The sequence below is a fragment of the Dasypus novemcinctus genome, chromosome 10, assembly GCF_030445035.2.
Source record: "Dasypus novemcinctus isolate mDasNov1 chromosome 10, mDasNov1.1.hap2, whole genome shotgun sequence".
NCBI classification, from domain to species: Eukaryota; Metazoa; Chordata; class Mammalia; order Cingulata; family Dasypodidae; genus Dasypus; species Dasypus novemcinctus.
The window spans coordinates 120,320,964-120,348,041 of record NC_080682.1 but is presented as its reverse complement, the minus strand read 5'-3'; the positions used below and the strand labels follow the sequence as shown (position 1 = coordinate 120,348,041).

The window sequence follows — 27,078 nt, the reverse complement described above, 5'->3', positions numbered from 1 at the left end:
GAGCCCTTGATACTGATGACTATACTTATGAGCCTGTGTGCCTGAAATATGAACTAGGTCTAGAGCTGTAGAGTGCCTAAGAGTTACCTCCTGAGAGCCTCTATGTTGCTCAAATGTGGCCACTCTCTAAGCCAAACTCAGTATGTAAATACATTACCTTCCGCCCAGTGTGGGACATGACTCCTGGGAATGACCCTCCTGGCACCGAGGATTACTTCCAATCACTAACTGGAGAAGCAACTAGAAAGAGGCCTTGCATAAAAGGGTCAACTCAGACCAGCAGAATATCTCAGCCTACATGTTGGATCAAGTGTTAAAAACTGCTCTTTGACCTTGAATAAAAGGGGAAAATGGCAAAGACAAATGAGTTGATATGGCTAAGAGTCTTCCAAAAAGAGTCGGGAGGTCATCAGAAGGGTCACGCTTACGCACACCTCAGCAGGACCCCAGAAAAAGCCAAAGTAGATATCACCTTAGGTACTGGTTCTCCTGAAGGCTACAGAGATCCACAGGGTTTATAGTCATAGCAGATGGATTTGGAGCTCTGTGCCATGTAAGAGGGCCCTACCTTGGAATTTGTGCTCCTGAGTGTGACGGACCTGGACTCAGATGTGATTTTTCTACACGTCTCTTCTGTTACTCTTACTGAACCTGTGGTTGGTGCTAGGGATGGTGCAAACTTAGGAGATTTGAATCTCTGGACTGCCCATGTGCCAGCTGGGCCCTGAGCCTCAGCAGAGTGGCAACTACTACTCTCTAGTTCATTGGTCTTACCCAGGTCAGCTAAGAGGGAGGTGAAGATGGCCAACCACCACACCAGGGAATCAAGAGTACCTACAACTGTAAGCAGAGGAATTGTTTCCATCATCCATGTGGAACCTAAGCCCCCTCTTGATCTAGAGGTGGAGTGGACATCACCATCCGAGAGTCCACAGAATGGAGGAATAAAATATGGACTACAGTGGACTTACTGATATTTTACTATAAAACTACTGTGACGAGTAATAGAAGAAATTTTAGCATCGAGGTGGAGAAAGTGGCCACAGTAGTTGCTGAGGGCAGGGAGAGGATAGAAGAGATGTGATGTGGGGGCATTCTTGGGATTCTGAGTTGTGCTTAATGATATGGCAGGGTCAGATGCTGGACTTTATATATCCTGTCAAAACCCACTGAATGTACTGGGGGGAGAGTGTGAACTACAGGGTAAACCATTATCTGTGTAGTGCAGCAGTGCCCCAATATGTGTTCACCAAGTGCGATGAGTGTGCCTCAATGATAAGGGAGGTTGTTAGTGTGGGAAGAGTAGGGTGGGGAGTATACAGGAACCTCATATTTTTTAGTGTAACTTTTTTTGTGTGATGTATATATCTGGAAAAACATACAATTTACAAAAATGATGTGGTGGGGGGTAGGGAGTGGGTTATATGGGACCCTCTTATGTTTTTTTATGTTTTTTAATGTAATATTCCTTGTGATCTATTAACTTTAATTTAAAAAAATATATTGCATAGAAAAAAACCCAAAAAATTTAAAAATCCAAAAAACCACAATAAGTATATAGTAAAAGTTGTGAATACATAAAACTAACATGAATAACATCACACAGGGCTCCGATGTATCACCCCAGGACCAATACCTTCCATTGTTGTGAAACATTTGTTAGAAATCATGAAAGAGCATCATCAAAATTATTACTAGTAACCTTAGTCTAGATGTTCCATTTGGTGTATTTTTCCCCCAAAATAACTATTATTTCTTTTTGTTGACAAACCATACAATTTATCTAAAGTGTACAATCAATGGCATTTGGTATAATCACAAAGTTGTGCACTAATCACTTCAATCAATACTAGAACATTTTCATTACTCCAAAACAAAAAAAGAAAAAAGCAACAAAAAACAAACAACTATCATACCTTTATATTAGCGCCACTAATTACAAATCCAATGATGTAGGATTCTATTCATTTCCAAACATTTATAAACAATAAGTATGAGTATATTCTTTTACTTTTTTATAAATATACTTTAAAAAAATTTTTTAGAGAAACTTAGATTACATAAATACTACACAAAAAATATATGCCCTGCTCCCTAGCCCTCCCACATTTTACCACATCAATATCCTTCATTATGGTGGTACATTCGCAACAGTTGATGAACACTTTTTGGAGCATTGCCACTAAGCAATGATTATAGTTTACATTATACTTTACAATCTCTCCTTCACATTTTTGCAAGTTATTACAAGATATACAATGGTCTGCATCTGTCATTGCAATGTCATTCAGGACAATTCCCAAGTCCCGAAAATGCCCCCAAATAACACCCATTTTTCCCTCTCCCTCCCCTCAGAACCTCCAGTGGCCACTGACCCCACACCCATTATAAAAGTTCTTCCATTGCTAGGATCATAACAAGTCTACAGTAGAACTGTTAAGTCTACTCTAGTCCATCATCTATTCTCTGAGTACTTTTAATGTTACTGTCATGAAAGACAAAAGCTGAGCAACTGTGCCAGATTAAAAACTAGAGAGGGAGTTGAGGTGAGTTGTGTGACTCCCTCCCACATGGGAGGTTCCGGGTTCGGTTCCTGATGCCTCTTAAAAAGATGAACACACAATGAACAGACACAGAGAGCAGACAGTGAGAGCAAACAACTGGGGAGGGGGGAGAGGTATAAATAAATCCTTAAAAAAAAAAAGCTGAAGAGAGAAGAGCAGGTGTAGATCAGTGGTTGAATACCTGCTTCCCATGTATGAGGTCCCAGGTTCAATCCTTGGTACCTCCTAAAAGAAAAAAAAGAAACTAAAGAGACATGGCAATTAAATACAATTGGATCCTAGATGGAGAGATGAAATTGTTTAATGGGACAACTGGTAAATTTTAACGGAGCCTATGTATTAGACAAAGTATTACACTAACGTTAAATGCCTTAAATCTGCTAACTCTAGTGTGGTTATATAAAGGAACACCCTTGCTCTCAGCTAATGTGCTGATGCATTTAAGAGTGTAAACTATAATGTGGACCACTGACCATGTGGTGCAGTAATGCTCAGAGGTGTATTCACCAAGTGCAATGAATGTCCCATGATGATGGAGGAGGTTGTTGTTATGGGAGGAATGGGGTGAGGGGGTAGGGGGTATATGGGGACCTCATATTTTTTTAATGTAACATTAAAAAGAAATAAAGACAAAAAAAAAAAGAGTAAAGGAGGAGGATGTCTACAATTTACTTTCAAGTGTTTCAGAAAAACAAATAATATATATCCAAAGAGTAATAAATAAAATGGAGGAAAATAACAATTGATGTAAATGGGAGAAAAAAGTAAGGAAGTTGTGTACTTATTCTTAAAATTCTTCTCTAATTTTAAAATTATTTCAAAATGAAAGTTTTAAAAAATCTTTAATGTAAAAAAAAAAAAAAGAAAGAAAATACCAGAACTGTCACTTTCAGAATTTCATTCCAAATTATTAACAGTACCTCACAGGAGGGCACTAGCAAAAAAATAAAGTAAAACCCCACCGTTCAGATGACTAATTTACTTGAAAGGCCTGAAACAAAATGTTAGCCTTTGCTCATAAGCAAGAACATTGTACAAAGCTCTATCACATCACTCTAATTTATTCACATAATCATATAACCGCTCGTCTTTCTTCCACAGGTGACTTGAATAATTATTACTCATTCTTAAATTAAGCATAATCACATACAGAAGTGCTACAGAAAACATGAAATTTTCTTTATTCATAAAGCTCTACATAAGTGTTTTTATTATATTTGACCTAGTGTCTCCTACTCCCCCACCTGCTCTTCCAATATCGGCCTCTTCTGTTTCCCATTTTCCATATAATTCTTGACTGTAGATGTCACTGGAATTTTCCCTGACTGAGGCATTGAGCCATTTCCTCATTGTCTCTTGAAACACTTTACAAATAAGTAAACCTACAGAGAAAAGGAAGGTTTTAAGTTGAACTTCATGGGTATAGAGTATGTGGATGTGGCTTAAGCAAACTCTTCAAATAGTACATGTACTCTATAAATATTTATCTTTGACAGAAAAATATGCATATAAACATGCATTTATATGCATAATATAAATTCTTTCAGTTACATATTTTTGGTAAAGAAACTGTTTCCTCCTTCTAAATTCAGAATCAAGTTTTGAAACCAGAATTTAAAAAACATTGTACTCATGTTCCTGATATATCATAAATCAAAACTCTTAAATTTAACCTTACATGGCAACTCATTATTCATAGTTGTTACAGGTTTTAACAGCTGTTTAAGTCGTTATAACGAAAACAGTATTCAGTTGGCCTACTATCTGAATACTAAAGGACTCCCAAGTTTTCTTATGCATCTTGCAGGTTAATAATACTATGGTTAGGTATCATTTTCTGAACCCAGGTAATACATTTTAAGGCAAAGTTTCAAAAAAACACTGAAAATATTCAGAAAAAAATGCACTGATACGACAGTACTAATATTACAGAGTGAAATATTAATAGAAAGAAATATCTAGGTATGTGGGGGAAATGGATTTCTAATTCTAATTCCAGAGACCTTTTATGTTAATGAGACAGACACACGTCAGAAAAGCAGCCTATCTCCCAAAAGACTTCATTGAGAAATTAAAGATTCAGTCCATTAAGAAAATTCCCAGGACAACACAGATCCGATCAGAAACTACTTCTCTGAACTAGATTAAGTCAAAGTGAAAGTAGATAAATAATACTTTTTGCCTCTGCTATTCAATTATGAAGGGTGTGAAAATTCTGAACTTTGGGAAAATTATGCAGAGTTTTATGATGGAACATGTGGCTTCCTGTTACCCATGGGTGATTCCCTTGCATGTATTAAGCACCTCAATGCTGAACTTTGGAACCAAGATGTTGAAGGAGAAAATATCTTTAATTCAAAACAAATCACCCAAATTTCATTCAAACCATAAAGTTTTTGTCATTATATTTAGAATTTCACTAAGTGGCCTAAGATAGTAAGGAAAACTGAAGACAAGACTATAAAAAATAAGGAATTCTGGTTTCTTTATTGTCAACTATAGATGCTTTTTATAATGTTAATTCATGCTCATCTGTGCAGTTAATGATGCATATTATAATCCTAGAGCAACCATTAAAAAACTCAAACCAGCAATAATGAAAAATGAAAAAAGAAAAAAGAAAACAAAAAACTCAAACCAAAAGAAAAGCAACCATTAAAATACTCAAACCAAAAGAAGAAAAAAACCCCAGCAAGATAAAAATTTATCTATAGCTACATTAAATATTAATGGACTAAATACTTATTAAAAGGCAGAGACTACAAGAATGGGTTAATTTTTAAAAACCCACAACTATATACCAGTTTTGTACTAGAAACATACAAGTTAAAAGTGAAAGGATAGAAAAAGTATGTCATAATACTAATTACAAAAAAAACCTGTTTGGCTACATAAATCATACATAAAAGTAGACTTTAAGACAAGGGACAATTTCTAGAGATAAAGGACACTTCATATTGTTCTAAGGGTCAAATTACCAATTTTATATGAACTTAGGAAATAAGAAGAGTCTACTTTTTAACTCATTATGCACTTTATTTCTTTTTCTTGCCTCACTGCACTCTAACCACATCTATTCAACATGCTGCTGGAAGTCCTAGACAACGAAATAAGGCAAGAAAAAGAAATGAAAAGCACAAAAATTAGAGTGAAGTAAAAAGGTCTTTTTCACATGACAGGATCATGTGTGTATAAATTCCCAAGGTTTTACCAAAAAAAAAAAAAACACTACTAGAATCAAGGAGTTTAGCCAAGAGATATATATCAATTATATGTACAAACATTATATACACATGTGTATGAATATATATGTATATATATGTTGGCCTTTCCTACATACTTCAGGATACAGAGTCAATATTCAAAAACCAACTGTATTTCTATATACTAGCAATGAACACTTGGGGGAAAAAATGTTCAAACATTTGTAAAAATTTTAAAAAGTCAAAATGTCCAACAAGGAGTGGGTAATCAAACCATAACTTAAAGTCTAACACTATACTACCATTTAAACAAGTAGGAAAAAAAAACTTCATCTGCTATTCCTACCCCATTTCATCTGAAGATCAGAATGTGTCTCTTTCCCACTTTTACTTGGTTAATAAAGGAGAGAAGACTAGAAAGGGAGAACCAATAGTACTTTAAGACATGGCAGAACACAGCAGCTATAAATATGTGAACTATGAACTATAAACACACATAAAACAATGGAAAGTAATTTGAAAATAATTCTTTTCTCCTTAAATTTGCCTTGGGAGTAGAAAAGACTACAGTTAGAAAAGTAAACTAAAAATCTAAGTATCTGAATCCTAATCCCTACTCTAGTTAAGAAATGCTCTAAAGCATTATAGATCTCAAAAGACTCAGCAATAAAATTAAGGAATTACATTAGTTTTTTAAATAGGCCTTCTAATATTTCATGGCTTACTCTGTTACTATACCTGAGAGGGATACACTCTATTTGTTTTTTACATAGTACCAAGCACACTGTACCTTTATTACGACTCTCTAAAAACTGCCATGACAATCATGATCCATTATCCACTTTCAGTACCCTTTCTCCAGGCCTCCTATATCATTTGTTTTAAAGGACATTTTAATCCAGGAATTCAGTTCCACTTCTAGGAGTTTCTTCTATAGAAATAGTGCTAGAAAATATGTACAAAGATATGTGTAAGGATATTTTAGCATAACTAGAAAAACAATAAAAAATGGAAAGAACACAATTTTCCATTAATAGGGCATTAAATAAATTAAGGTATTGCCATACAACATACAACTGTTTGAAAGAGGTAGCTCTATACATATCACCTAAGTTGGCAGACTATGAGCAAAATATTTAACCTCTCTGAAATTCTGCCTCTTAAAAACCAAGTCTAACAATACTCACCTCTAAAGGCTATTGTTAACGATTAAATAGATAATATATGTGAAAGCCACAGAACATTGCAAATAGCAGATATTTAATATATGTTACCCTTTCCTTCAGCCTTCATTCATTCCTAACCGGCTCTAATCTCAAGATTTTCCAAGCCATCTCAGACATGAATTTCCTTAACCATCTTTTTCTTTTTTTTTTTAATGAAGCCAATCTTTTACTCAGTTTGTGAAACTAAGTAACATATAGATTCACAGCTTACTAGATGAAACTTTTACTATTCTTTGTAAGTAAATACAGGCACAGACATAAATGAAGCATGTATTTTACTCAGTTAAAGGGGAAAAACAAAACCAACAACAACAACAAAAAAAAAAACCAATATACCAGATTTACAGCTCAATAGATGAATCTTCTCTCTTAACATTCTTTGTAATTCAATACAACCACATAGTAGTGAATGAAGCATGTACTCTACTCAGTTTATGTGTGGGGGGAAACATACCCAATTCCCTGCTCACTCAAAGACACTTGAGTTTTTACACTGTAAGTCAATATAAGCACATAAATGTGAATAAAGCATGCATTTTACTCAGTTTGTGAAACTAAGCAACATACCAGATTCACAGAAAACTGGATGAAATTGTGTTTTAAAGTTCTTTGTAAGTCAATACAAGCACATAGAAGTGAACGAAACATGTCTTCTACTCAGTTTCCAAAACAAAATAGCATATCAGATTCTCAGTTCACTAGATGAATACTGTTTTCACATTTTTTTAAACTTAATACAAGCACACAGAATCGAATAAAGCATGTACTTGACTAAGACTGTGAAACAACATACCAGATTCACATCTCACTCTACGAAACTTTTTTTAATTAAAGAAGCTTTAGATTTCATAAATGTAATGTTGAAAACAACAATGGAGATTCCCATATACCCCACCTTCCACTCACTTCCCCATTAACAACATCTTTCATTAATGTGGTATATTTGCTCCAACTGAACACATTTTAAAGCATTGCTACTAAGCACAGTCTATAATTTACATTATGGTTTTACTTTGCCCCACACCATTTTATAGGTTTTGACAAAATGTATATTGGCCTGTATCTGTCATTGCAATGTCATACAGAACAATTCCAATGTCCCCAAAATGCCCTATGTTATGCCTATTCTTCCCTCTCTCCCCCCTCAGACTCTCTGGTGATCACTGCTTTTACGTCAGTATTACAACTTCTTCATTACTATAATAATAATGAGTATACTTTATTTTACTCCATAGTTGCATTCCCCCTTTATGTTTGCTCATTCCTGAATCTTGAGGATCTTGGGATGGTGATGCCCGCTCTGCTTCCAATTGAGACGGGGCTGAGATTCCTTGGGGCGGATGGATGGAACTGTCTTGCTTACAGTTGCAGATACTGTTTTGGGGGACTGGCATTGCCCAACATCGTCTTTTTGTTAGTTGTCCTGGGTGAGTCTAAGGAAGTGGAGGGTAGGTGCTGGCTGCAACTCTGCTGAGACACAGGGTTCAACTGGCATATGAACAGCCAGAAGATTTCAGTTTCTGGAACACACATTTACTTGGTATAGTGCTAATTATAAATTCAAATAAAAGAGGCATAAGACTCATGTGTAGGAAAATTATAAATGAGTCCAACTCCAATACATTGGAGGAATAGTTCATAGTATATTCTAAAATAAGCCCCACTGACAGGGTTAAGCATCATTTTAAATACCAATCTCTTGCTCAAACACTTGCCAACCAGAAAATATTTAAACTTCATCTAGCATTAACCTTCTTGGCCTTTACAATCTCACCTTACACTCTTCCCTAATATGTCTATCATGCCACCCATAAAAGTCTCCTCCTCATTGTCACTTAAAAGTACAGTGTTTATTCCTACTTTTATGACTTTGATCTCCTCTAAATGCAATTCCCGTCCTCCTACTCTGTAACATCCAAACTTGACCCTTACTTCAAAATCAATCTCTAGTCTTCCACAGAGCCATTCTCAATTAGCTCACTTTAATCTTTTCCTTTGGACATGGTCTTGTGGTGGTATTTTAATATTTACACACACATACAGATCCTGAGAGTAGTCATCGATTTTAAGCACAAGTACTAAGAATGAAGTAAACATTCAGTAATCACTCAATAAATAAAATTTACAACAAGTCTCAACTATATAAGTAGATACTTTTTTCTTCTGTAATTAACTTAACAGAAATGCCTAATGAATTTCTTAAAATATTTCCCACACTTTCATAATGGAAATAGACAACTTAAAAGTCATAGTATAGCCAAGTGTCAAAACTTTCTCATAATTTTCTGGATATTTTACCCTAAAAGTCATATAAAAAGAACATGCCAGAAAACTAAATGAAAAAAGTAGCCTGAGTACACATATTTCACTTTAAATCACTAAAAATTATAGGTGTATATAATTATATATAATACATACATGAAAAAACATATAGTAAGAAAAAATTGATCACATCACAAGCTGTTGTTTCTCTAACCAATCATCATTCTGTCTCCCTTGATACCTTTCTCTCCGCAGGGAGCCTCTACAATCACTTTCTCATCCTTAACAGCTTGTGGTAAACATAAATAATAAAAAATAATTTTAAAAAAAGAAGTATGGTATAGGAAAAGACTTACAAACAAAATTTAATTTTGTTACTATGCCCTTGTATGTACTGACTTGAATTTGCATGAGCTTCCTATAAATCAAAGAATTTCTTTATAGAGAACTGCCAGTTCTTCATATTTTCCGCAAAGTTCTTGATGTCTCTTCCACATTATAAAGACCAAGGCCAACATCTAAAATCAAAATTGCAATGGACTTACTTAAACTTGCTCAAATTTTCCAACTACAAAATCCTATCTCCTAAGCTTGTGCCCTTATTTTTTATCTCAAGGATTTCTATATCCCATGTCCAAAAGATGAAAAAGCAAAGTTTTCTCTTGTTTCTTAAAATATTTTCATTTTATATTTTCAAATATTATATATTTTCAAATTTTAGTTGTATCTTATTTCTTAATGGCCACCCTCAGAATGTCCCCAGCACTAGGCTGGAATTAATCATACAACTCCTTTTCAGAACTCAAGTCTACAAAGAATCATCTCTCAAATAAAAATAAAACTCGCAGTAACTGTTTTCAAGATGCCATACTGGGGAAGTGGATGTGGCTCAAACAGTTGGGCACTCACCTACCACATGGGAGGTGTCAGGTTCAGTTCCTGGTGCCTCCTAAAGAAGATAGGCCAGGGAAACGGACTTTGGCCCAGTGGTTAGGGTGTCCGTCTACCACATGGGAGGCCCGCGGTTCAAGCCCCGGGCCTCCTTGACCCGTGTGGAGCTGGCCCATGCGCAGTGCTGATGCGCGCAAGGAGTGCCGCGCCATGCAGGGTGTCCCCCGCGTAGGGGAGCCCCACGCGCAAGGAGTGCACCCATAAGGAGAGCCGCCCAGCGCGAAGGAGGGAGCAGCCTGCCGAGGAATGGTGCCGCCCACACTTCCAGTGCCGCTGACGACAACAGAAGCGGACAAAGAAACAAGAAACAAGACGCAGCAAATAGACACAGAAAACAGACAACCAGGGGAGGGGAGGGGAATTAAATAAATAAAAATAAATAAATCTTTAAAAGAAGATAAGCCAGACAGTGAGCTGGCATGACAGGCTGGTGCGGCGAGCTGATGCAATGAGGAAACACAATGAGAGACACAAAAAGTAGGGTGCAAAGGTGGTTCAAGTAACTGGTCATCTCCCTCCCGCATTGGAGGTCCGGGATTCGGTTCCCAGTTCCTCCTGAGAAAAAAGAAGACCAGCAGACACAGACAGCACACAACAAACATAGAGAGCAGACAGCAAGCACCAACAATGAAGAGTGGGGAAGAAATAAATAAAATAAATAAAATAAATCTTAAAAAAAAATTCTTTTAAAGATGCCATACCAGCTAGATCTCCCAACCAAGAGTCCTCTTGTCACTGTCCAGATCTTTCTGTACAAAGTTAAGAAATCTCTTCATCACCCAGCACAGAAGAGCAAATGCTGCCAAATTTCTGAACATGAAATTTGCTTCACTTGAACTATGTCTCTACCCTACCTGCTCCCACAAAATTCTGTTAGATGTTATTGACATCAATTTCCAATTCAATCACAACTCTCTGTAGTTACTTCACCATGCCCATTCCCCATCCCGATATATAACAACTTGCTAGTTTGCTAGAATTGCCTGATACAATCAAACTTATACCCCAGGCTGAAAAATATAAATCCATTACAAGTCCAGCTACTATTATATTTAATACACCATTTTCTACTACAAATATTAATTTATATATAAATTAATAATTCTAATATTTTAAACAGAAAGAACTTTCCAAACAACTTACTAGTAAAGAACCACCCAAAACATTTTAACATTTTATCACTTCTCTAATGTTAACATGCACTAAAGTCTCTATTTTAAGCTGCTTTATTGCTCTTTAATAAAGCATTGTAATTTTACCTATCACAAGTACAGCCTTGATGATTTGTTTACATAGGTAAAATTATGAAAAGCCATGTTATAACCATATTAACACAATGAAGGGAGGAAAAAAACAAACAAACATCATCTCAATTGATATACAAAAGGCGTTTAACAAAATCCAGCACCCCATTTGATAAAAACATTTAGAACACTAGGAATAGAAGGAAACTTCCTCAATATGGTAAAGGACACATATGAAAAGCTCACAGTTAATATCTTACTTAATGATGAAAGACAGAAAGTCCTTCCAAGAGCAGGAACAAGACAAGGATGCCCACTGTTACCACGGAAGTAACGAAAGTTCTCACCAGAGCAATTAGGCAAGAAAAAGAAATAAAAGGCATTCAAACTGATAAAAGGCACCCTACTTGCAGATGGCATGACCCTTTATACAGAAAACCCTGAAAAATGCACAACAAAGCTCCTAGAGCTAATAAATGAATTCAGCAAAATTGTGGGGTACAAGATCAATATCCAAAAATGAATAGTGTTTACATATACAAGCAATGAACAATTAGAAGAAGAAATCAAGGGAAAAATTTTATTTACAATAACAACTAAAAGAATCAAATATCTAGGGAAAAAAATCTAACAAAGGATAAAAGACTTGAACACAGAAACTACAATACACTGCTAAAATAAGACAAAGATGACCTAAATAAATGGAAGGACATTGTGTTCATGGACTGGAAGAATGAATAGCTGTCAATCCTACCCAAAACAATCTAGAGATTCCATGCAATTCCAATCAAAATTCTGTGCTGAAATGGAAAAGCCAATCATCAAATTTATATTGTAGAAAAAAAGACCTCTAATAGCTAAAGTCATCATAAAAAGAAGAATGGAGTTGGAGGACTCATACCTTCTGATCTTAAAATTTTCTGATTTTGGGAAGCGGACTTGGCCCAGTGGATAGGGCGTCTGTCTATCACATGGGAGGTCTGCGGTTCAAACCCCGGGCCTCCTTGACCCGTGTGCAGCTAGCCCATGTGCAGTGCTGATGTGCACAAGGAGTGCCGTGCCATGCAGGGGTGCCCCCCGCATAGGGGAGCCCCATGCACAAGGAGTGCACCCTGTAAGGAGAGCCACCCAGTGCAAAAGAAAGTGCAGTCTGTCCAGGAATGGTGCCACACACATGAAGAGCTGACACAGGAAGATGATGCAACAAAAAGAAACACAGATTCCCATGCCGCTGACAACAACAGAAGCGGACAAAGAAGAACACACAGAAAAATGGACACAGAGAACAGACAACTGGGGGGGGGGAGGGAAGAGAAATAAATAAAAATAAATCTTAAAAAAAAATTTTTTTTTCTGATTTTGAAACAAAGCCACAGTAATCAAAACAGCATATAGTAATGGCACAAGGACAGACATACAGAACAATGGAATCAAATTGAGAGCTCAGAAATCAAACCTCACATTTATAGCCAACTGGTTTTTGACAAGGAGGCAGAGCCACTCAATTGGGAAATAGGCTCTTCAATAAATGGTGCTGGGAAAACTCTATCTCCATTTGAGGAAAAAAAGAGGACCCCTACACGTCACACCTTATACAAAATCAACTCAAAATGGATCAAAGCTGGGAAGCAGATGTGGCTGAAGCGCTTGAGCTCCCGCCTACCACATGGGAGGTTCAGGTTTGGGTCCCGGTGCCTCCTAAAGAAGACAAGCAAGACAGCAAGCTGGTGCAGCCAGCTGACACAATAAGATGACCTAACTAGACAGATGGAGGAAAACATAGTAAGAGACACAACAAAGCAGGGAGCAGAGGTGGTTCAAGTAATTAGGCGCCTCCCTCCCACTTGGGAAATTCCAGGTTTGGTTTCCTGTGCCTCCTTAAAAAAGAAGACCAGCACACAACAAAAATAGACACAGCAAATGCAAACAAGGGGATGGGGAGAAATAAATTTATAAAATAAATCTTAAAAAACAAAACAAAGCAAAAAGGGTCAAAGCTCTAAACATAAGAGCAGAAGAACTATCAACCCCCTGGAAGAACACATAAAGAAGCAACTTCAGGACCTTGTGTTAGACAATTTCACATCCATTAGTATGGCTGCTGTATAGTTAGAAAAAAAACAGGAAAATAAGTGTTGGAGAAAAAGGAACACTCATCCATTGTTGGTTCCAATGTAAAATGGTGCAGTCTCTGTGGAAGACAGTTTGGCAGTCCCTTAGAAAACTAAGTATAGAACTACCATATAACCAGCAATCCCACGACTAGTTTTACACCCAAAAGAACTGAATGCAGGGATTTGAGCAGATATTTGCAAACTGATGTTCAAGGCAGCATTATTCGACAATTGCCAAAAAATAGAAGCCACCCAAGTGTCCATCAACCAAATAATGGGTAAAAAAATGTGGTATAGACATGTAATGGAACATTATTCAGCTGTAAAAAGGAATGATATATACAACAACATAGAAGAACCCTGAAGACATCATGTTGAGTGTAATTAGCCAGACATTAAAGGACAAATATTTTATGATCTCACTACTTGAAATAATTATAATAAGCAAGCTCACAGAGTCAGAATCTAGAATATAGGTTACCAGTGGATGGGATGGGGATAGGGAATGGGAAATTAAAATGTAAGGGGTCCTATACAGAATGATGGAAATGTTTTGGTACTGAATGGTGGTGATGGTAGCGCCACACTGTGAATGTAATTAACAGCACTGACATATATCTGAATGTGATAAAAGGGGGTATGCCAGAATATACATATAGTAACAGAATAAAATTTTTTAAAAAATCCATTTAACTACACTACACAGTGAACCCAAAGTTAAACCATGGACTACAATTATTATAATAGTTACAAATATATGCTATCATCAATTGTAGCAAATGTTCCACACCAGTTCAAAGTGTTAATAATAGAGTGTGATATGGGAATCCTGCATTTTATGAATCATATTTTTATAATCCCACAAATTCTCCTATTAAAAAAAAGCCATGCTATAATACAAAGATGAGAAACACTATTCCCCAACACCTCCTGAGATGGCTCCCTCGTCTGTCTGTTCATTGTCTGCTCACTGTGTCTGCTCTGTCTTTGCCTGTTGTGTCCATTCGTCTTCTTTAGGAGGCTCTGGGAACAAAACCCAGGACCTCCCATGTGGGAGGCGGGTGCCCAATCGCTTGAACCACATCTGCTCCCTGCTCATTGTGTCTGCTCATTCGTCAGATCACTGCATCACCTCGTTGTACCGGCTCATCTTCTTTAGGAGGCACTGGGAACCAAACCCAGGACTTCCCGTGTGTGAGGTGGGTGCCCAACTGCTTGACCCACATCCACTTCCACATTTTATTTAAAAAGAGGCAAGAGAATAAAAGATCTAATCTACTCATCATAACGGAAATAACTCCATTTCCCCCTACTGGATTAAGAATTACTCTAGGATTGAGTTTTACACTGTTTTCTAAAAATCTAACTCCACAACAGAAAATACATCTCAGTAATTATTATTTCAACTTAAATTACAGTAATTGGATTAGTTCAGTTTTGACTGCTGAATTTTCTCTAGGTTGGAAAAAGGTTTCTGGGTTCTTACTATCCTACAGTGCCCTCCAGACGCAAATATCTTGGCAAAAAAAGACTGCTAAAGGCAGTACATAAAGGATGGAAGAAAGCACTGTTCACTGTCCCCAAAGCATCTCCAGCAGGGAAGAGGGTGCTGATCATAAATGAAAAAGGATGTGTGTGCCTCTTTCCCAACTCAGAATGTTGGCAAATCTGGGGACAGTACAAGAGACTTATGACCTGGGCTTGGCAAAGAGAAAAGATACGGTGGGGATGTTTAAACATACAATATATCTAATACATCTCTAAAAACCATCAAAAGATCCTTAATCAATGCCTATGAGTTGGGGTACAAAATTAGGCCTACTACATCCCACATTTTCCCAGTATGCAAAAGGCTAATGGTTAGCTATTAGCCTACTGCTATACAAAGAAAATCTACTACTTTATAATTAAGGTGCTATCTTGTCCCACAGGTTCTTTAAACTCAACTGAAAACGTTTTCTCCCTCTTCCCCCAATTAGTTCTCCTCCTCCTGTACTGTTTATTACTAAAAATACCCATGTCCATCCATTCTAAGGTTCTGCAACTAGCATTTTATTGTTAGTGAAACTATATTATTTCTATTTCCTTCTTTCTTTTCTAAATAATACGTAAACAAATTACAAAAGCTTTTATTTTAATACAGAGCAGTTTGAAAGCTCCCAAATGAATACCAAATGAATTTTTTAAAAAGATTTATTTATTTCTCCCCACCCCTTCATTTACACTTGCTGTGTCTGTCTGTCTTGTTTCCTTAGGAGGCACTGGGAACTGAAACTGGGGCCTCCAATGTGGGAGGGAGGAGCCTAATCACTTAAGCCACCTCCGTTCTCTGCTTTGTTCTATCTCTAGTTACGTTTTTCCTCATGTCTTTTGTTGCGTCATCTTGTCATGTCAGCTTACCATGCCTGCCCATCACACTAGCTCACTGTCCTGCTCATCCTCTTTGGAAGGCATCAGGAACCTCTGCTCCCTGCTTTGTTATTTCTCTCACTACCATACGACTTATGTATACAAATAAATGTTTTCATGACTTAGTCTTTCAACAAATGGTGCCAGAACTGTTGAGTAGCCATACCTTGCACTAAATTCTAAAATTAACTTAAGGGAAGCAGACATGGCTCAAGCAACTGAGCTCCCGCCTATCACATGGGAAGACCGTGGTTCAACTGCCAGAGCCTCCTAGAGAAGACAGCAAGCTGCTGCTATGGGCAGGTGAAGCAAGATGATGCAAAAAGAGACACAGGAAGAAGAACATAATGAGAGACACAACAATATAGGGAATGGAGGTGGCTTAAGCAATTAGGCACCTCCCTCCCACATTGGAGGTCCCAGGTTCAGTTCCCAGTGCCTCCTAAAGAAACAAAGAAGACAAACAGACACAGTAAGTGCAAACAATGAGGGGGGTGGGAAGAAAATAAATCTCAAAAAAAAATTAATTCATTCAAAATGGATTACAGGCCTAAATGTAAAAGTTTAAATTCTAACACTTCCAGAAGAAAATATAGGAGAAAATATGATGCTGGATTACATATGCAGACTTATTCAGTAAGTGTGCAGCATTCACACCTACACATTCCAAAAAAAGTCCTGGTACTTGACCAACCCCTGAGATATGACACTGACACGCTTATATTATCCTGTCTGATAAGAGCAACTTTGTTTACCGAAGGCCATTGCCCACGCCAGGTAGTTAATACTACAATGTGATTTATGGTGGGGACCTTGGGCCATGTCTATCATGTGACCTAAGGAGGGGCTGGAGACTGGGGTAACTAAGATCATCCACGCAGACACTCCGTGCCTACATGCCTAACCACCAATAACACCCTGGACACCAAGGCTCAGACGCACTTCCCTAGCTGATACAGCTCAACCAGGAGAATGTAAGCACTGTCCATCCAACCCCACTGGGAAACAACATATTGAAGCTTGTACCAGTCTTCCCTGGACACTGCCCAATGTACCTTGTATGTTTGCTAATTTTAATCTATATCCTTTCACTGTAATAAAATTAAACCATGAATATAACAGCTTCTCTGAGTGCTATGAGTCTTTCTAGCCAATCACTGAATCTGACGGTAGTCTTAGGAACTCCCAACAATATTAGGCAAAGATTTCCTTGATACAACACCAAAAGCACAAGTCAGAAAAGGACAGATTGATATAACGAACTTCATCAAATTTTAAACTTCTGCACCTCAAAAGACACTATTAGGAGAAAGAAAAGACAAGCCAAAGATTGAGGGAAATATTTTCAAAGCACATATCTGATAAGGAATTTGCATTGAGAATAAATAAAGAACTCTCAAAACTCAAAAATTATAAAACCCAATTAAAAAAAATAAGCAAAAGATGTGAATAGACATTTCACTAAGGAAGACATAGATGGCAAATAAGTATATGAAAAAAAGCTTACTCTCAGTAGTCACTAGGGAAATGCAAGCTAAAATCACAATGGGATACCACTACACAACTACTAGAATGGCTAAAACTGACCATATCAAGTACGGAAGAGCTAGAACTCTAATACACTACTGGTTATAATGTAAAAAGGAACCACCATGTTAGAAAATAGTTGGCAGTTTCTTAAAAGTTAAGCATACAAGTATTATATGATCCAGCCATTCTATCCCTAGGTATTGACCCAAGAGAAATGAAAGCAAACGGCAATACAAAGACTTGAACACAAATGTTCTTCTAACAGCTTAATTTTTACAAGTCAAAAAGTGGAAATAAACCAAATGCTCATCACCAGGTAAATGATAAATTGTTATATAATCATAAAATGGAATATTACCCAGCAATAAAAAAAGAAAAGTAACTGCTATGTGCTACAACATGAGTAACTCCAAAAGTAATTATAAAGAACAAAAGGAGCCAAACAAAAAAGATACATACGTATGATCTCATTTATATAAAACTACATCACTATGAAATAGTTTGCATTTGCAGAAAGCAGTTGGCCAGGGTGGGAGAGAGGACAGAAGAGAATAAAGGGCACTAGGAAACTTAGGAGGTGATGACTATGTTCATTGTGTGAATGTGGTGATGGTTTCTTGGGAGTGGACATATATCATAACTTAGCAAATTATAGGCTATAAATATGTGCTTTATACCTCAATAAGCTGTTAAATATGTTAATTTTTAAAAGTAAATTTTCTGTTCCGTAGACGCTTTCTTTCGAAAAGATTAAAGTCATGAAATAATATATGCTTAAAAAAGAAACTTGAAAACCTAAAAGTGGGTCCAGTGAATCCTGATAGAATTCCAATGGTTAGAACACATCAAATATATTTGTATCATGATAATACAATTAATTCTGCAAAAAGAAATAAACCTCACTGATTATCTTTGGAGGATGCTAAGGAATCGGCTTATTTATTTTGAACATTGGTACATACAGATAAAGAATCAAGCATTCATCCTGCTTTTTCTATTATGACTATATTCCTGTAAGCAAACATAAAAGCTTCTCTTTATAGAGGTAATAAAGCTAATAGGCAAATGACAGAATTAGACTATCATCATTTAGAATTCCTACTGAATTAAAAAGAATATAAGCATTATACATAAATGGCTACTAATTTCACAAAAAAGAGTAAACCATATATTAGCCTCCCAATCAAACACATCACCACCTATAAAAATCTTGCAAAATATAAACAAAATTAAACAAACTCTGATCAAACCTCTAAATCCAATTGCCAATTTACTGTAACTAAGGGACAGAAAATACATTAAATCTTTAATTTTTATAAAAGGTAACTGAGACCTAAAAACCAAATGCAATAAAAGGACCTTCTATGGATGCTGATGAAAATAATAAAAAAAATTTTAACTTAAAAAATATATAAATATAAAACTTTTGTGATCATTGAAAATATGAATACTGATCAGGTATTAATTCAATATTAAGGAATTACTAGGTTTTTTTAGGTGTGATAATAGTATTAAAGTTATGTTAAAGGGGAAAAAAAGAGGCCTTATCATTTAGAGAGGTAATTATTTATTTATAGATTACATGTTGTGATTCTAGAATTTCCTTCCTAATAATTTAAATAGGGAGAAATGAGTAAGAATAAATGAAATAAAATTATCTATGGAAAAAAAAAAACAGGGAAGCGAACTTGGCCCAGTGGATAGGGCGTCCGCCTACCACATGGGAGGTCCGCGGTTCAAACCCCAGGCCTCCTTGACCCATGTGCAGCTGGCCCATGCGGAGTGCTGAGGCGCGCAGGGAGTGCCGTGCCACACTGGGGTGTCCCCGCGTAGGGGAGCCCCACACACAAGGAGTGTGCCCCATAAGGAGAGCCGCCCAGCATGAAAGAAAGTGCAGGCTGCCCAGGAATGGCGCCGCCCACACGGAGAGCTGACACAACAAAAAGAAACAGATTCCCGTGCCACTGACAACAACAGAAGCAGACAAAGAAGACGCAGCAAATAGACACACACAACAGACTACCGGGGCGGGGGGGGGGGGGGAGGGGGGAGGGGAGATAGATAGATAGATAGATAGATAGATAGATAGATAGATAGATAGATAGATAGATAGATAGATAGATAGATGAAAACCTTTAAAAAAAAAAATGGATGAAAATTTCCCAAATTTAACAAAAGACATGAATATACACATCCAAGATGCTCAACAAACTCCAAATGGGATAACCCAAATAGACCCACACTGTGCCATTTTATAACCAAACTGTTAAATGCAAAAGGTAAAGAGAGAATTCTGAAAGCTACAAGAGAGAAGTCAGTCACATACAAGGGAGATTCAATAAGATTAAGTGCTGCGGGAAGCGGACATGGCTCAACTGATAGAGCATCTCCGTGTGGAGAGTCCACGGTTTAATACCCAGGGCCTCCTGATCTGTGTGATGAGCTGGCTCACGCACAGTGCTGCCGCAGGCAAGGAGTGCCGTGCCACAGAGGGGCATCCTGCAAAAGGGTGCCCCACGCAAAGGACTGTACCCCGCAAGGAGAGCCGCCCTGTAAGAAGAAAAGAGTGGCCTGCCCAGGAGTGGCGCTGCACACATGGAGAGCTGACTCAGCAAGATGACACAACAAAGAAGAGACAACACAGTTTGCCCTGATAATGCAAGCAGACACAGAACACACAGTGAATGGACACAGAGAGCGGACAATGGGGAGGGAGGGGAGAGAAATGAATAAAATCTTTAAAAAAAAAAAAGATTAAGTGCCGCACTCTCGTCGGAAACCACGGAGGCAAGGCGGCAGTGGGATAACATTATTTAAAGTGCTAAAAGCAAAAACTTGCTGCCCAAGAATTCTATTTCTAGCAAAATTGTCTGTCAAAAATGAGCAAGGAATTAAAACAGTCCCAGATAAACAAAAGCGGAGGGTCTTCCTCATCACTAGACTGGTCCTACAAGAAATGCTAAAGGGAGTAGCTCTGCAGGGTGAAAGGAAAGGAAGGGAGAGGCCAGCAGAGGCCACCACGTGTATTGTCATGTGACAGAGGAGCCCAGGACCTAGATCTGGCAGGCAGCTCCTGAGCGCCACAGATTTGGGCAGGATGCATCACCTTGATAAGGCCTTGATTTGGACTTTTCCTCGCCTCAAAACCTTGAGCCAATAAATTTTTATTGCTTAAGCCAACCATTAAGCAGTTAAGAAAACTAAAACAGGAAGGTAATGCAAAATTAGAGTGAGGTTTCTGTTAGGGGTGAAAGGAAAGTTTTACAAATGGATGGTGTTGAGGATACTGCAACACTGAGAATGTGATTAATCCTACAGAATGGTATGCTTGGGAGGGGTGGAATAGGAAGACATGTTGTATACACATTTCCACAATTTAATAAAAAGACAGAAACTAAAGAAATAATGACAATTAAATGAAAGACATGATATAGGATATGATTTAAAAATGAATGCAGAAAGGCTCAAAGGACATTATTCATGCATAAGAAAAAACTGGAGGGAAGCAGATTTGGCTCAACAGGTAGGGCATCTGCCTACCACATGGGAGGTCCAAGGTTCAAACCCCGGGCCTCCTAACCCATGTGGTGAGCTGGCCCACGTGCAGCGCTGATGCGTGCAAGGAGTGCTGTGCCATGTAGGGGTGTCCCCATGTAGGGGAGCCCCACATGCAAGGAGTGTGCCCCATAAGGAGAGCCACCCAGCGCGAAAAAAGTGCAGCCTGCCCAGGAATGGCGCCTCACACACCGAGAGCTGACACAACATGATGATGCAACAAAAGGAGACACAGATTCCCGGTGCTGCTGACAAGAATACAAGCGGACACGGAAGAACACACAGTGAATGGACACAGGGCAGACAACTGTGGGGGGCGGGGGGGAGGGGGAAGGGGAGAGAAATAAATAAAAATAAATAAATCTTAAAAAAGAAAAAGAAAAAACTGGAATATCAAATGTAAACTTTGTATCAAGGTTACACTTCTTAATTTGATAACTATTCCTAAGGTGACTATGTAAGTGAATATCCTTGTTTGTAAGAAATGAATATGGAAGTAGTATGTATTCAAGGAGTAGGATGTCTGCAACCTATGTTCAGAAAATAGATAAACGGCAAAGGCAGCAAAATGTTAAAATTGGTAGATTCGGGTTTCTGGTGGTATGGGATATGTTGGAATCCTTGTATTATTCTTGCAACTTTCCAGTAAGTTTGAAATTATTTCAGAAAAAAACGTGAAAAAAAAAGAAAAAATACAGACTACTGGGCCTCAACCCTGGTTTCTAATTCGGTAGGCCCGTGGTCCAGCCAGGAATCCGAATTTCTAACCAGGTCCCAGGTGATGCTGATGCTGATGCTGCTCTTGGGGAACCATACTTGAAGACCAGCCTAGGAATTAGGGATACTTATTTCATGGGACCCCCTTTTGAAGGGCTGCAGGGATTCATGCCTCTTTTGGGATCTAGAGATTGGTGTTGATCAATACTTGATAACTTTTAGCTTTAAATAATGCACTCTTCTTCCTTCTTGTGACTCTCCTAATATATAAAATAATAGGTGGTAGCTAACAAACAGTCCCCATCCAGCTAGAACTACTCCAAATCATTCTCCACACAGTCCATAGACTAAAAACAAAATTTCATGTCATTCCCCTACTGACAATGGCTTACTGGTCCTCCACATCTACACGAGAGGTTCTTTACAAGGAAGGTACATGGACATGTTTCAGAATACATGCAAATCTTGAGTATTTGCATTATGTCACATATTTTGCAAACACTATCAAATAGGTCTAGGACCTAAGCAGGTTAAAATTTACTGACCTATAAAATAAATTACAGGGGAGTAGATGTAGTTCGGTGGTTGAGCACCTGCTTCCCATGTACAAGATCCTGGGTTTAATCTCTGGTACCTCCAAAAAAAAAAGTTAATTGCATGGAGAGGGTGAAGCTCAGCAGCTGGGCCCACACTTCATATATATGAGGTCCTGGGTTCAATCCCCAGTACCTCCTAGAAAATAAAAAATAAAAACATTAAAAAAAAAAAGTCAGTTGCTTCTGTTTCTATTCTCTTAGCACACTTTGTACAAACATCCACTATTACTTTTTACCCTTATAATTACAGGTCTACAGAATGTTATTCCCCTACAGGAGTATGAAATAGTCCAGTAAATGTTTAATGATTATCTTTAAATCCCCATAAATCCCCAAATGTTCATTAAACATGAAAAATGTTACCTACATTTTACCTAAATATAATTTTCCCTTGGATTCTACAAACTATTTCTAGGAAAAAATATATTTGCATTCTAAGAACTTTCAAAGGAAAACAAAATGTCAATGGGAATAAATGGCACCTAATTTAGTTTTATTCTCATAAAGTACCTCAAAGTATCAAGGCAAGGATTATGTCCCCATAAGGTACAACATCTGCAATGCCAGTAGAACCAACAGAACGTTGGTAGGATAATCAAATCTAAGAGTTAAAAAATCTTAATGGAAAAAAAGGACTCTAATTTTATTTCCTATGCATGTCTACTTGGCTTATTTATGATTTAAAACATAGATATGCATATTCTAAATTATAGAAGGTTCCGCTTATTTTTTATTAGAACACCCATTAAGTCAGAAAAAAATCCCTTTACAAAGGTATATATCATTATACAAAGGGTCTGGAAGTACATGTATTATCCTGTAGCACTGGGAAACTATGTCTCTTTTTTGTTGCATCATCTTGCTCCATCAGCTCTCCATGTGTGTGGTGCCATGGAAGTACATGTAATAAATTTAAGAGTGAGAGTTTCTCTCCAAGTGTGGAGAGTGGGGTGGTATAAGAGGCAACAGATTGAGAAGTTTGAGGAGCAAAACTATTTTTCAAATGTTTCTGTATCTGATTTTTTTTTAATGTTATGTATTACATTACAATCAGAAAAACATAATGGAAAATGAAAAACATATTCCATGTTAGGCTACTTAAGAAAAAAGTTTGACTAACAATGAAAGTATTTTAATATATTATTCTTACCAGATTTAAGACCTGAAATTTTGAAGATGGCACTTGGTTTCCCATTTGTGACAAATCCTAGGAGCTGCCATACTGGCATTCCATTTGAATCAGGATAGGAAAAGTAGACAGATCCTCCCATTCCTTCGGGAAATGGGATTGTTCCCAGCATAAAAACCACAACATGGTTGATATTTTCATAATCGGGCAGGTCAAAAACAAACTTATCCTCTGCCACTTGTTGTGCAGCTGTTTGTACCTAGAAAATAAAAAACTAGGTCTTAGTTGAATAGTTTCATGAGTATATATTGCCGTAATAATATCATTATAAACTATATTACCAACTTAAGTCAAAACCTGTAAAGTTGGGTTAATCTGATACTCTAAAGAATTAATAAGTATACCATAGTTATTTTTTAAAAAGAATCCAAAAATGTATATTTAGACTTAAAATACCATACAATGAAAATATTTTAGAAATATAACAGAATTATTTCAGAAATACTCTAAAAAGACTTTATTTAAATAACTTCAGAATACTGCAAATATGAAAGGTGGTTCAAGGTACCACCACATCAAAGTCTTATGTTGTAGTTTGAAGAGACCCATGTGATTAAAGTACGTAAGCAATCTAGAAGTAACTGTATAAAACATAAAATTTCTAACTTGAATTTAAGTGGACACTTATAAAAGCCTCCTCTTGACTCACTGTATAATCTAATTTTCTGTTCCGGAATAGAATGTCAACTTATTTTGAAGTTTGAGAAATTTTTCACAGGAAAAATTCCTTTTTTACACTTTTAGAAAAGAACTGATAATTGCTATTTATATCACTAGTAAAAAGTATTAATTTTGAGAGCACTCAGGTTGGTAGGCTGTCAAGAATTTACCTTATGTAAGGCTTTCTGGTTTTGTTTTGTTTCTTAGGCGGTCCCGAGGATTGAACACAGGACCTTGTACATGGGAAGCAGGTGCACAAACCACTGAATTACACCTGCTCCCCCCTAGTTTTGTTTTTAACTGCTATTGCTGATCTATTCACCAAAACACCAAATCTGAATTACTACCATTGTTTCTGAAGACAGTAAATGCTCAATTTTAATTACCTAGAATGCAATTTCTTTTCCTTTCCTAATATTTGCTCATTGTTACGGAAATGTTTATTTTTCCCTCATTATATCACATCTACTACAACAACATTTAAGAAAAACACATATCTGTTACATAATTCCATCTATTTATTATCGATAGTGTAATGTCCATAGCCCTAAATTAAATTCCCAAGAGACCAAGGGTAAGTATTGTTAAAAACAAGTTCTAGGGAAGTGGATTTGCCTCAACTGATAGAGCATTCGCCTACCATATGGGAGGTCCAGGGCCTCCTGACCCATGTGGTGAGTTGGCCAAAGCGCAGGGCTGATGCACACAAGGAGTGCCGTACCACAAAGGGGTGTCCCCTGTGTAGGGGAGCCCCATGCACAAGGAGTGCGCCCCCCAGGGAGAGCCAATCCGCGTGAAAAAAGCACAGCCAGCCCAGGAGTGCAGCCACACACACGGAGAGCTTACACAGGAAGATGACGCAACAAAAAGATTCCCGTTGCTGCTTACAAGAATGCAAGTGGACAGAGAAAAACATACAGCGAATGGACACAGAGAGCAAACAATGGGGGAAGGAAGGGGAGAGAAATAAATAAAATATAAATCTTAAAAAAAAAAAGGTTCTGATTTCCTCTTCTGAAGTTTCCTGACCCAGTTTAAAACCCTACAATTTAAATATAAAGAAATGCTAGTATTAAATTCAATTTCATCATTTTTGGCATGAGATGACCTTAGACGGCATGTGAAATTACGTTACTTACAAGTCCTTAAATAATTATCTGTAAAATAAATCATTCTAAAGTGTCAACTTTGTTCAGGGCACCAGACATTCAGTAAATCCATGTTACACAAATCTAATCCTTGCCTTTACGAAAAAAAGAGTACCTCTTTTATTCATGAAAGAATTTTTCAAGGAATGAAAAACTGGGCTCATAAGTTGGATAAAGTGAATGTTTTGGTTAACAATAACGTAGGTTAAGATTTGAGGTATCACTAGGTCTATGCGTCCTTTGCTTTGATTAACCTTTTCTAATACTCCAGAACTAAAGAACCAAACACCCCAAAAATGTCTTGTCCTGACAAAACCTGTACTGCACATGCCTTATAGTGGTATGTTGTTGGGCAAATAGATGCACAGAACTGATAGAACTAAGCTCTTCCTAATTAGGTGACAACAAGTTTTTAATGTATTTATTTAATGACACTCACTCAAGCCTACATTCATTCCAGGGTGGTCCCTTCATTTTCCCTATCAAGAGCAGGAGCAATCCAAAATTACCTCACCAGAATTATTAATTACCACCATCAACACAAGAGGACTCCCAGTCACTCAAGAGCAGCTTTCTGAAGTTAGTTAACTTCAATTTATCTTTACGGTTACTTACAACTCTGCCCAGAATACAACATATTATCAAAAGATGATGAAAAACTTAACAATTCAACAAAATGGAAAAAGCAGGGATAAAAATGAAAGAAAAACAACTCTAGGTGAAAGGAGTCAAGTATGAAAATGGATTTTTGGATGGTTTCTAGGGTGGCAAGCAAGATTCACTTTCCTCTGTTACTCAACAATTCCAAGTATTCATCTCATTTAATTCGAATAACATGGCAAGATAGGTTATTATCTCTTTTGACCAATAAGCCACATCCTTATTGGGGGTCACATCCTTCTGGTATAGTTCACTAAGTTTTAGGTGCCCAGGCATCTTCATCTTCCTTCCAGAAACGGGGCTCTACAAACCAGATTCAAATCCCAAATTTACCTCTAACTCACCGTATGGGCTTAGGCGATACTTAATACTACCGACTGAGCTCAAGTCTAACTGCAAAATGGGAACGGTAACAAATATGTCACGAGTTGAGAAAGAAATCTGAGATGCCAAATAGGCGTTACACGAAAAGGCTGAACTGAATAACTGACAGAACTTTCCGCCCAAAGCCTGGTCCATAATGCACACTAGATAAATGGCAACTATTCAAATTAATCGGAACAAAGCTGAGCAAAGGAGAGCACTCCAGTGGTCCACTCGCCCCCCTCACACAGAGCCAAAAAGCGGACGTGAGCGGGCTTCCCCGCATCCCGCGCAGCGGCGGGCCCTCCCCCTCGCTCCCCCGGGGTTTTGCCCTCAGTGTCCCGCCCCCTCCCTGCTGCCGCCCGGCCCCATCCTCACCAGCCTTCCAGCCACCAAACAGCCAAACATGGCGGCGGCGGCTCCACTTAGCAGGGAACCTGAAGCCCGCGACGAGGAGTCCTAGGGCTGCCACCCTAGCCGAGCTCAGGAATCTTGCAGAACTTGCGCGAAAGGGGACTGCCCCACCACTACATAGCGACAACGCCAAAACACGACGCCAAAGGTCCCTGTGACCTCTGACCCTCCCTACTTAGCCAGAGAGTACTTCCGGGTCTTGCGCGCAGCCGCTCCTACAAAGGAAAAAAATCGGTCCAGAGCGAATGCGAGACTACAAGTCCCGGCGGGCCC

The 27,078-nt window shown here is 37.8% G+C and overlaps 1 protein-coding gene across 4 annotated transcripts in view; it reads right to left on the bottom strand.

The window, feature by feature from the left end:
* The window catches only part of HIKESHI (heat shock protein nuclear import factor hikeshi), a 64,369-nt gene extending 37,391 nt beyond the window's left edge, over window positions 1–26,978 (bottom strand). For 2 of the 4 annotated variants that reach the window (XM_004455249.5, XM_058306151.2), the window contains exons 1-3: window positions 26,770–26,977; window positions 23,522–23,759; window positions 3,809–3,946 (exon numbers count right to left, since the gene is read on the bottom strand). In XM_004455249.5, coding sequence (XP_004455306.2) covers window positions 3,809–3,946; window positions 23,522–23,759; window positions 26,770–26,799 — 406 coding nt within the window. In that variant the 5' untranslated portion in view covers window positions 26,800–26,977. Of the gene's footprint in view, window positions 1–3,808; window positions 3,947–23,521; window positions 23,760–26,769 lie in introns of all 4 variants that reach the window. The other 2 variants (XM_004455250.4, XM_058306152.2) reach the window with 1 other exon arrangement.
* Window positions 26,979–27,078: the final 100 nt, after the last annotated feature.